The sequence below is a fragment of the Dama dama genome, chromosome 28 (genome assembly GCF_033118175.1).
Source record: "Dama dama isolate Ldn47 chromosome 28, ASM3311817v1, whole genome shotgun sequence".
Taxonomy (NCBI): domain Eukaryota; kingdom Metazoa; phylum Chordata; class Mammalia; order Artiodactyla; family Cervidae; genus Dama; species Dama dama.
In genome coordinates, this window is record NC_083708.1 from 32452131 (window position 1) to 32464974 (window position 12844).

Genomic DNA, 12844 nt, shown 5'->3' on the forward strand with positions numbered 1-12844 from the left:
TGTCTTTTTCAGAATTTTCGTGTCTTTATAAATCTGAGAGACATCAGGAAATTCCTGAGTATTAGTTTCATTACTAAATTAAATTGATGTGAAAGCTACTTGTGTCCAGTAATTCTTCTGAATTCTTTATATGTGTGTGTGTGTGTGTGTGTGTGTGTATAAAATGAAAAACTAACTGAATTAATTCTTTTCCCAAATGAAGAGTCCAACAAATACAGCTACTTGGACGAGATATGAAGGGACCTGCTCATGATAAGCTTTGGAACCAGCTGGAAGCTGAAATACATTTGCATCGTCACAAAACCGTTATCAGAGCCTGCCGAGGACGCAATGACCTGAAGCGACCGATGCATGCTCCCCCGGGCCACGTGTGTTTGCTGCTGTTTCTCTCTCAGTCTTGCCTTTCTTTAATCACAAGTCCTTTGCATTTTTAAGAATGCTAGTAGAATTTAAAACCTTTATTTAAAAGTGAAAGTGGGATTAAACTTATTTTAAAATAGATACATATTTAAGGTTTCAGCAGCCCATATAGCTCCTACGCCAATACCCCAAAAATGGTATTTCTGAAGACACTGAACTATTGATAGCAGACGAATGTTGCTTCAGCTCATATTTCAGAATTTTCCTGGATCGCGATTAGGCCTGTTTACAGAAGTTCTAAGCTTAGCAGAGTGTGTGTGATCCTATTGATAAGTTGGCAAATATCTGGGGGTAGTTCTTTATAAGGAGACTCTTAGTAACTAGCTTTATATATTGTTTCCAAGCTAACATTTATACCTGTTTGGTTTTGGATTAAGATGGAATTTGAGCTCTGTGTCCAGTTGTCTGCTTCTGTAGCCACCACTGTACAGGAGCTTTTCTTTCTACCTATATAAAAATTTATTAAATTTCACTGCAACAGCAGCCTGATGGTACAAGCCTTAATATAATAAAATCATATCTAACTCCTGTCCAATGGATCGCATATTTTAGTATCAGGTAAATCCTGGTGTCGAATAGTAAAATTATTTGTTGCCTTTGAGAAGATTATTGTAAGAATTGCCATGTGTGTGGCGACCATGGGAGAGGAGTGGTGACTGCAGTAAGCACTCATGTCATTGTCTTCTTTGGGTTCTCTTGGTTCCCATTAACTTCTAGGCAGTGGCCAGATGATAAATGTTATCTTATGCTAAGTAAAGTCACTTGAATCTTAACCTGATGGTCGGGATTTTCAAATAAAATGGTGGACTTAATAAGATTTAGCATTTGTTTGACAGTTGCTTTGGATAGTGAGGAGGATATATTAGAAGAGGGACTAATTGAAATCAGGGAAATTACATTTAGAAAGATAATAATGAGAAAGGGATCAGAGGAAGAACAGGTTTGAGAGAATTAGAATCAAAAGGAGTGAGTGACTAACTGCTTTTGGTTAAGTAGGTGAGTAAGAAAGAAAGTCTGGGTTTTGGTTTGGGCAATCGAGTGAGATGATGGCATGCATTGATAAACCAAATATAGGGAAAGGAAGGTTTTGATAGAAAGATGATATCAGTTTTAGACATGTAGTGATTGAGGTGCCAGTGGGACAGCCAGGTTATATCCAATTATATATATGACTCTAGAATTCTAGAGAGAACTCTTGAGTTCAGGATTACTAGGTAAATCGTCTTTTGAAACCATGGAATTGATTAAGTCACCCAGGAAAAGTATGTAGAAAGTAAAAAGCTGGACGGAAACCATTAAGGAGTGAGGGAAGGAAATTAATCACCAAAGACAGAAGCCTGAGATAGAGCTGTCAGATATGGGCCTCCTAGGAAAGTAGTGTGATGGACACCAAAGAAAAGAGGTTTCAAGAAGGTGATTGTGAACAGTATCAACTTCTGCAGGGTTCGAAAGGGCAGTGACTAAAAAGTATTCATTGGAAGCAGCCACATTGGTTACCAGTGACTGCAGAGAAGACAGCTTCAGTGGAGCAGGTGGAGTAGAACCCCAATTACAGGTTGGAGTGCTGGATATGGGAAGCAAGGAAGTAACTACAGTGAGGATTAACTTTGTGTAAAGGTTCAGGAAAGATGGAGCGTGGACAGAAGGTAACCAAGATTGTGGTTGGTTTAAGGGTTTTTATATGTTTTGTGTTTGTACGTGGTCTGTGTTTTATAGCTTGGTGAGGCTTGACATTTTTTCATTTTAGGGAAGAACTTTGTAGAGAGAGGGAAAAAGTAAAGGTAACAGAGAAAGAATTATTAATGGAGCAAGGTCCTTTAGTTAAGAGGTAGATTCCACAGCTCAAAGAAATGAAAAAGTAGTTAATGACCAGTTGACATTTTGTTTTTCAGTTCTATAATTCAGTTGAAATGGATATAGATCTTAAAGCTATTTTCCAGTGAAGATAAAGTTACCTCCTTGTATTTCTTAAAGGTATTGTTTATCAGTTCATGGCAGTAGTTTCTTTTGTAATGTCATATATAAGTATTAAAGAAATTAACAAGAGGGTGAGAAAATCATGTACATTCACTATATTAATAGAACCACTATTTTTGCTTTCCCATGTGATCTGTTAATTATGTTCTTAACATTATACTGTGTATCCATTACAGGAAACCAATAAACATTTCTAAAAGCAAGTTATTCTATATGGTATATAGTTTAAGTACTACTAATTTTTCTTCTTTTTTTTTCTCCAACAAGGATCAAGACTCTTTAAAGAAAAGCCAAGGTGTTGGTCCAATTAGAAAAGTTCTCCTCCTTAAGGAAGATCATGAAGGCCTTGGCATTTCAATTACAGTAAGAAGTAGTGCTTCCAGTCTCCTCTTCGCTACACTTCTCTAGTATAATCACACTCCTTTGTTGAACATCATTGGGAAATAAAGTATTCTGAATATATTTTCTAAATAACTAAACTTATCCCCATGGGTAATAGCACATTTATGTAAACTTTTTTTTTTTTTTTTTGGTATGTAAATCTTCCTAATAACTGCTAAGTATTACTTTAAAGTATTTTTTAAGTAATCAGTGTTTATCATTTTCACTATGACTCAGATCATAGTTCTGCACCACATCCTGTGATGCCTGTAGTAGCCTTTGGGATTGGATACAACTGTTTTCTTCTGTGTTAAATGACCTGATTGTATTGTTCTTTTCTCTAGAGTATTTGCTGTCTTTCTCTTGTCTCATTTCTTGGCTGTGAGATTTCACTGGCTCTTGGGTCCAAGTATTCTTCTTTTTTAATGTTGATTCCTTTACATCAAGGTTGTAAAGGAATCTTTACAACGGTTGTCAAGATTGTACAACCTTTGTACAAGGTTGTCTTGGACGACCTTCTTGAGAGTAATCTGTTTTAAAATATGTACAACTAGAGCATTTTGTTCAGTGGTTTGTTCCAAATCAATGAATAAGCTGGCTTTTTATACTTAGGCACTGCAGAAGTTTATTTACATTCTGGTATTGTTTACTGTAGAAATGTTTCTTGTAATGAAAAGTTTATCTAATAGATATTTATTGAATATACCTACCTTTTTGAGTATACTTCCCTCAAAGAGCACAAGTTTAATAAGAGAAATAAGACACACATAGAATTATGATTACAGGCTAGAAAGTGAAAGGTACCAAATGCTGTATTTCATTAATTTCTGCATTGCATATTTTTTCACATTTTAACATCTGTGAAATTCAGATTCATCTTACAGTTATTTTTGTGGAACATAAAATAATGGGTTTTTTCTTATGGTTCCTTGGGACTTAGGTTTGATAAAATCTGATAGTACTATGGGCTACTAATACATAAAATATTTGTTTAAGAGAGTTAAGCCGATTGTTCTTTTGGTTTTTCAGGGTTCTTTTTGTTTTTTTAATTCTGTAATGCATTTTAAAAAGCACATATATGTTATTAATCATTTTACTTAGAGGTAACTCTTTGATATTTATGATAGTTTGATTTACCATTACCTAAGTAGCAAATAGGATATCACTCAGCATTTATAGAGACAGTATAGGTGCTTATTGAAATGTTTTTAGAAAAATATTTTATCAGAATAGTGTGCAACTATGTAGAGGTAAACTAGTTTGCTGCTTCTTTTTTTTTTTTTTTTGACTAGGGTGGAAAGGAACATGGTGTTCCAATCCTCATTTCTGAAATCCATCCTGGGCAACCTGCTGATAGATGTGGAGGGCTGCACGTTGGAGATGCTATTCTGGCTGTTAATGGAGTTAACCTGCGGGACACGAAGCATAAAGAAGCTGTGACCATTCTTTCCCAGCAGGTCAGCTCCCTTTATATAGTTAAAGCTGGGTCTCTCAGCTGTTCCTTTCTGAGCCTATTGAATAGATGATGCTCCCTAGGAGGGTTCTCAGGTAGTAAAGTGTTTATCTATAGATATTAGTTTCCTTTGACTTGGCCCTTTTGTAGAAGACATTCAGCCAGATTTACTGAAAAAGATTTTGATTGCTCTTCTTCACAGCTGTATAGCTTTGAGCAAGTTACTTAAGTCCTTAGTGCTGCAATGTCCTCATCTGAGAGCTGGAAGGATTAAGTTTGTTAATACATACAAAGTGTTCAGAACAGGACTTGGTTCTTGGAAAGCAAAACATCATTAATGACTAAAACACTATATAGATATGAAATATTATAGAAAAAACAATGCTAGAAGTGGATTGATTTTACAGTCGTAAATGTTAGAAGTCAAGGATCATTAGAAATCGTTTAACCAACCCTCTTATTTAAAATGAGTAAAATAAAGTTCTTATAAATTAGATTGCTCAAGGTTGCAGAGCAAATAGATTAAAGAATTGAGATTCATATCCAGGAGTCATATTTGTTATCCATAAAAATTAAGATGTAAAAAATGTTTTGTTTTTTCTTTCAAGAATAGACTTGAGGGCATTAGAGAGGTGTTGGTTAGTACATTGAGATGTTCATTGGATCATCAGCATAGTATGCCAGAGCAGACTTGAATTTCAGAGTTGAAAATGAATTTGTAGCTCATTTAGTTCAATTCTACTTGATGCATAAATAACTACAGTATCACTAAATGAATGTGTGTGTGTTGTGTGTTCAGTTGTGTTTGACTCTTTGCGACCCCATGGACCCAACAGACTCCTCTGACCATGGAATTTTCCAGGCAAGAATACTGGAGTGGGTTGCCAGTTCCTATGCCAGGGTATCTTCCCGACCCAGGGATTGAACCCACAGCTCTTGCATCTCCTGCATTGGCAGGGGGATTCATTACTACTGTGCCATCTGGGAAATAATTATATTCTGTATTAAAGGGAGGACTTGTTGGTGATAATGCAGTCCATTTCACTGTTTTAGACTGCTGATTTTTAGAAAGCTTTTCCTCATAGTAAACCTAAAATCTGTTTCTTCATGACAGCTACCCACAGACCTGATTCTGTCATCTAAAGAACTTTACTAAAGACCACTACAATGTGGGAGACCCAGGTTCGATCCTTGGGTTGGAAAGATCCCCTGGAGAAGGAAATGGCTACCCACTCCAGGATTCTTGCCTGGAGAATTCCATAGACAGTACAGTCCATGGGGTCGTATAGAGTTGGACATGACTGAGCGACTAACACACTGCATTTACCGACTCCCCAAAGTGTTATTTTTTAAAGCATTATCTGATGAGGGAGACTTAAGAATGCAGCACTCGTTTCTTTAAGTTGGTGTTTTCTCAGTCCAACTTGGCTGTCATCCTGTAGCATAAGAGTGGGATGAATGACTGCTGAGGTAAAGGGGACATAAAGAGGCAGTTCATGAGCTACAAAATTTTATAGAAATGCTGAACACATGTAAAGTTCTGAAGGATAACCTTAAACTGCTGGGAAAGAGGAGCACCAAAGAGACTTAGTGAGTAGCAATTCAAAACAAAACAAAATGGCATGCTTTGTTTTGAGCAAAGGCAGGCCATAATTTTCAGAGAATTGCAAACACTGGTCTTGTGTGTAGTGACTGTAGTCTCTTATTAAGTGACAATTATAGCTTGGAATTTTTTTTAACATAAAATAATCTATAACTTTTTACTTGAACATGAAGTTATTATTAAAGAATAAAATATAAATATTACACATTTAGTCTAGTATAGGAGAAAGAGCAAGGGCTTTGGAGTCAATTTCTGTTTTTCTATTTTACTTGTTTGTCTTATTGAGAGTCATCAGCCCTCTCCAGGACTGACTCAGGTTTCTCATTCATGTATGGGGAGTACAATAGAGTTGTTCTGAGAATTGAAGGATATAATTTTGAACAATAAACACAGTAATTGCTATTATTACTCAACAGAGTACGTTGACCAACAACTATGTCTGCTGTCAGTGACAGTTAAGGAAACGCTCAAGACCTAATGAGTAAGAAACAAGAAATCATTGTGTAGAGGTTTCTTGAATTAGTCAAAGAAAAGTGTGTGTGGTGCCCTTAGGTGCAACTTTAATATCTGACTATTAGATAGATTTTCTGAATTGCTGCTATGTAAAGTATAAAATGACAAAATGACTTTTAAACTGAACACTTTGTTCCAAAATTCTGTAAATTGAATAATCATCCTTTTTTGTTTTAGGTCTTTTGGGGAAAATATTTTGATCAGGAGAAAGATCTGTAATACTGAAAGGAAATTACATGTACCTCTTGAGAGTCTAAAATTTCACTGTTTGTTGTCTTGAAAGGAGCTACATCTGAGGCCCAACTGTTGCTTCTCACCTCAAAGAATTTGGAAATCTTTTAAAGTTACAGTAACTTGGTTTTCGCATTTTCTTTTCCCCATTTTAGAGAGGAGAGATTGAATTTGAAGTAGTTTACGTGGCTCCTGAAGTGGATTCTGATGATGAAAATGTAGAGTATGAAGATGAGAGTGGACATCGTTACCGTTTGTACCTTGATGAGTTAGAGGGAAGTAGTAATCCTGGTGCTAGTTGTAAAGACACAAGTGGGGAAGTCAAAATGTTACAAGGTAAAAATCACCATGAAAGTTATAATGAATGTATTTACTATCAATAAACTTAAAAAATATACAAGACTTAGATGTTCTTTGTAACACTGTTTTAATGATGGGGAAACCAGCATTAACAGAGTGGATAGCTTTCCCTTGCTAAATTATAGTTTTATTATACACCAGTAATTATGCCAATATTTTATTTACATGTCAGTTCTTCTAGATTCACCTTGGACAAATATATGAGCAGTTACTAAACTACAGCTAATCCTCGAAATGTAAATAAAATTGAAGTTTTCTAGACAGAAACAAAGGCCAACATGCCTTTTAAAGTAGATACATCTTAACATCTTGCTGTTTTAATGCACATTGTTCTTTCATAATGGAGTGATTTTACAGGCTGAATTTGAATAAGTAATTAGACTGTTATCTCCTGATTTTTAATGGAATCAGGATATGTAGTCTTGAAGATTTGGGGTTTAGTTCCTTTGCTGTCATCTATACATATTTTAAAGAACAATTCTAGCACTTTTATATGGAGCACTGGTGATTAAATTGTGATCCATAGATCTGTAGGGGACCCTGAGACCTTTCAGGGAGTTCTGAGATCCAAATTTTCATAATAATTAATACTAAGGCATTGTTTGTCTTGTGTTGATACTTATTGATGGTACAAAATCAATGGTGGTGAAACTATTGGTGCCTTAGTATGAGTCAAGGCAAATAGCACTGCTTTACTAGTGATCACTGTGTTCTTCCTTGTCATCTGCTCAGAATAAAAAAGAAGAAAATGCCAGTTTCTTAAGAATATCCTCTATAAAATAGTAAAAGTTACTCATTTTATTAAAAGTTGAGTATATGACTTTTTAATTATTCTGTGTGATGAAGTGGGAAGTATGCATGGCATTGAGTTTATATGCTGAACTAAGATGCTCGTCTTGAGGAAAAGTACTTAAATGATTAATTTGCTAGTTGAATTAGCCATTCTTTTCATGGATGACAATTTTTACTTGAAAGAATGACAAATTATGGTTGTTCAGACTATCTGGCAGCCGTTTTCCTTAAAATGAACAAGGTGGATCCATCCCTTCAAGAACAATTGACAGTATTTATTGCCAGTGATAAAATGTGAGCTTTCAAGTGGAAATCAGAATTTTGTAAAACACATATCAACCACCATGAGCTTGACAGCTTCCTAACCTTTAAAGAGCTTTTCTAATATCCACATGAATAGTGGATATTCATGAGTATGATTTTTTTGATATAGTAAAATGAAATGTGTCAGCTTTTGCAATTGTTATATAACTCAGGGATCTAAGACTTTTTAAATGACCAGCATGTGATATTACTGAATCCTGCGTGGGTGAAAGAGCCATTCAAAAGTGCAAAATAGACAAATGATTTTAACGCATCAGAGTGTGAAAGCTCATTGATATGGTTTTAGATTCTATATTGTAAAATTTGGTATAATATCAAAGAAGAATATTGACAGTTATTTGAAAAGGCTAAGTTACTCTTCCCTCTTCATAGTTATACGTGTACGTGAAATGAACTTTCTTCACATGCTTCTGATTGAGTGAAAGCAGATATGAGAATCTAGCAGTCATTTGTAAAGCCAGACATTAAAGATACTTGCAAAATTGTAAAATTGTGACACCCTCTGACTGAGTTTTTTGGAAATTAGAATTATTTTCACTAAACAGATATTTATGTTAACGTTTATGGAGTTATTACCATTTTTAACAAAGTAATTTTTTTTTTAGATTTCTCAGTTTTAATCACTAATATGGTAAACATCAGTACATCACTTACTGTTAATAACCCACATGAAAAAAGGCTCTTTGCAGTTCTCAGTTCTTGAGTGTAAAGGCATCCTGAAATCAAAAAATGTGAGAACTTGTGGCATAGAGTGTTACAGTAGACTGATGAGCTGTTGTCCTTTGGTAAGCCTGTGTGTTGTAAAGTGTCTACAAAGACAGCAGTCGCATTTGGTCTCCCTGTGCATCTTGAACAAAACCATTGTGTCAGTATGTCAAAACCTTGCACTATTGAGCTTCTTTTCTTTTGATTTTGTTTTTTACCTTTTCTTCTGGTTTTTTTTTTTTTTTTTGGTCAGGATTAGAAGGCTTATCCCTTCCTTTTTGCAGCTGAGGCTTTTTTAAAAGGTTTCCCTGTCACCTAGATAAATTGCAAACCATTTAAAATGTGACCCAAATAACCAAACATGTATACTCTTAGGATACATTACTATTAACTGATCACAAATCACAAGAAATGTATCCATTGGTTATCTTTTTAGCATGTATCCATGTTTCATAGCTCACTAAGCAGATTTCATAGTCAACTTTCATTTATTTGCAAGCCTATTATCTGTTTTGTAGATTAACCAGAATTAGTTTTAAATTTTATCTGGACGTTGTCTTACCAACAGGTTAGATTTAGTAAATAAACTAGTATGTGCCTCAGTGAGCTGAAGTTAAATAATTTGAAAGCAAAATGTGAAAGAAAAATATACAGTTCCGTAGGTATTTGTGTTAAGTAGAACTGATTGAATTTTGCAGTTGTGTGTATCAATTCTGAATTTCATGAATAATTTGGTAGGAAATTTTATATAATTTTTAGGTAGGTCCAATAGATAATATTAAAAACATTTGTACAGTGTTTGAGATCTGCTATAAGAAAGCATTCCTTTGTCAGAAATTGCTGTCTTGATTAATCTAGGGCCCCATTATTTGCTTCTTATTACTATTATTAGTTACAGTGGACTTTCCTTTGTTGTTGCTCAATAGAAGTATGATTTTTTTTAATTAGGAAGTATCTGCTTATTTTCTCTTTCAGGATTTAATAAGAAGGCAGTTACTGATGGACACGAAAATGGAGATCTAGGAGCTTCAAGTGAAACTCCTCTAGAAGACAGTGCTTCTAAATTAGATGATCTACACAGTCTGTATCATAAAAAGTCTTATTAAATTGACTGTATCTTCAGACAAGATTGTTAATCAAACTATTCTGAATTTGGGGCACTAGGGAAGATGGTGACAAAGACTATACAAGATTTAAGGAGGCTGTTTATTGCCTAAATGAAAGGCGGGTACCTCAGGGCTTCATGTGAACAATTCTAAATGCATAAAACTCCCTGTTTTCTGTGGTATACCATAATTAGCTATTGCATGAAAAGCAATTTTGATTTTCTTCAAATTATAAAGTACCAAAGCATGTGTTTCCCAAAAGGATAGTGTTAGGCTCTTAAGTACCAAATGAAGCACTACTGTTTTATTTGATTCCTTTTCCATTTAGTAGAAGGACAGTGCTAACTGGATTTGTTTTTTTTTTTTAAAGAATAGCCTTTAAATATAAGAGAATAAATGAATTCATATCGTATGTTCCAGAATGTTAAGTGTGATGTTTCAAAGGACAGAACTTGACTCAGTGAATTGCAGAAATATAGGCTTGACTTAAATTTGTTTTTTAACTGAATGGTTTTAGTGTTTTTTAAAAATTTAATGTGCTTCCTGATGTCTAAATCAGTTCTTAATGATCATTTATTATAATGAGTTTGCTTTTCAATGTTATTCATGCAGTACAGAATAGTTTTCTTTAAGCAATCCTGTATCAATCAATGCTGCACTAGAAATAGTTTCAGTTATTGTACTTTTCAGGTTTTTTAAAAGAAATGCCAATGAGTGTGAAATATCTGTTCTCAATTATGTTGATTTGTCTGCGTGGTATTGGAGCATTACGTTATTGTTTAGTCACAAATGCTTTTTTTCTGGAATCCACAAAAGACAGTTTTATACATTTTGAGTTGTTCATAATGTTTGTATTGTGATAGTCCTAGCACTTAAAGGTACATTTTTTTTCTGGCAGTAAAAGCTCAAATTTATTACTATGTCAATGAGATACATTTAATTCAAACAGCAGTTTTCTCTCAAAGCATTGATAACTAACTGATTTGCCAATAATCTATAAATCTGAGGCACTGGTGGTGGGCAGGATAAAGTGAACACGTTTTGATACGATAATTTTTTTGGTTGGCTTTTCAGTGTTAAGTTTGACTAAAGTGCTTTTCATATGCAAACTCGATTTGCTACTTCTCTTATCCCAGGAATGAGCTCGGAGTGCCTGCTCTCTTACATGCTGTTCTGCAGGCCACTGTACCCTGCAAGGAAAAGTGAAAAACATTGCATTTGAAGAGATGATAGTTTTGCCAATATCATTGTTTTAAAGAATACACATTTAAGGGAATATAAGTTGGGAGAAGGCTTTTAGAGTATTACCAGTATCTCATTTCTAATATTCAGATGTTACGTGATACAAAACACATTCTCTTGTCTTTCCTTGATGCACTATATGTTTGTTCATAGGTAAATCTATAAAATGTATATACTTTATTTGGTGGTTTTGCTATTTATAAATTTTATGTTTCAACTGTTACTCTTTAATGGTTTGTTTTGGTAGTTTTGTTGATCTGTATATCACCATGTTAATTTGTAATAGGAAATGCACTTTGTAGTATATGTGGTTACTGATACTAAAATACCTTTTAGCATAATATTGCCTCTGAGCAAAAACTAGTATTTAGTTGTACAACTGAATAAGGAAGCCACATGTTATTGTTTGCTCCTGACAGGCTAGGACTCTTAAAAGAAAAATGTTTCCTCCTTATGCGTTCCCCCTACTCTATCTAGCACATACTCCCATGCATGATATGAGATCTATAAACTGGATTTTAACCAGTGTATTCATTCAGTCAAAAAAAATTTCCATTGCCACATATCTGAAAGCTTTTTTGGTGTGACTTGAAACTATGTTATTCTTATCTTTTTAAAACACCATCTAGGATGGGATGGCCTTGGCAGTTTTTCAGAGAGTATCTTTTATCTACTAAGGCCGAATCCTTAGGAAATATTAACCAAAGCCTTTTGATTTTCAAGAACTAATATGTCTATAAAGAGTTTTTTTAAGAGCCTTGAGTTGGCATTTCTATGAGGACGCTGTGTAATGTAAAGGATTGTATGAGATGGTTATGATAGAAACTCCCTTCTTGGGCTGATAAGCAAAATGAAAAGTGTTCCAGTTAGTTTAAAATTACAGAGGTCAGTTCCCATTTCATTCCTGCTTCACCTTGGTTTGCAGCCCATGTGAGAGCACTGTTGCTCAGGGATTACTATGAGATTCCCATCTGGTGTTTAGAAAGTACTTGGTTAAAAGTTCCTTTTAGAATATATGGTCTTTGGGAGATGAACTGAGAATTACAGAGTCTTTCCAAAGGTCTAAATGAGAAGCAGTTTTTATGTTTTCAGATTTGTAGGAAAGGAACTTATTTCCAGGACAAAACCAGATAAGGAGAGAACTGTTGCAAAGCCATTACAATTAAAAAGGAAAAAAGAAAAGTATACAGATGCACACACAAACAGAATAGCTGAGAAAAAATTTCAAGAGTATGAGGGTTGTATGTATGTTTGTATATATTAACTTCTACAGTTCTAAGTGTCTGTGACTTTGATGGCAAAGCGCGTTTGGGTTGTGAGACTTTAAAATAGATTGAAAAGAGATGAAAATTTTGAGATCCTTGGTAATATAAACAAATGGTTTTTGCTGACTTAACAGTTGTCAAAAGTTAGCTCAGCGTTTCTTTGGTGCTGGTTCTATCCACAACCCCCCCCCCCCCCCCACTGTAGACTTTGTTTTCATGTTTAGAAACAAAATATATTGATTCATGTGTAAGTTGCATATTTCTGATGTCCTTATTATGTAATGCGCTATCCCAGCTACCTAGTTTTCCATGTAGGGTTGGCCTCAAATCTATAGGATTTTTGACAAATGTATCATATCTAGTTGCGTTGAGTTTTAGTATTTTTTTATTAGCCTGTAAATAACGATGGCATCTCTCCTATAATAAAATGGTATTAATCTCATTTAAAAATAAACATTTTACAAGTCTTTTA

The 12844-nt window shown here is 34.5% G+C and overlaps 1 protein-coding gene across 2 annotated transcripts in view; it reads left to right on the plus strand.

The window, feature by feature from the left end:
* The window catches only part of GOPC (golgi associated PDZ and coiled-coil motif containing), a 40686-nt gene extending 27842 nt beyond the window's left edge, over positions 1 to 12844 (plus strand). For both annotated transcript variants that reach the window (XM_061131882.1, XM_061131883.1), the window contains 5 exons: positions 203 to 368; positions 2665 to 2760; positions 4071 to 4235; positions 6734 to 6914; positions 9735 to 12844. In XM_061131882.1, the coding sequence (XP_060987865.1) occupies positions 203 to 368; positions 2665 to 2760; positions 4071 to 4235; positions 6734 to 6914; positions 9735 to 9865 (739 nt within the window). In that variant the 3' untranslated portion in view covers positions 9866 to 12844. The remainder of the gene's footprint in view (positions 1 to 202; positions 369 to 2664; positions 2761 to 4070; positions 4236 to 6733; positions 6915 to 9734) is intronic.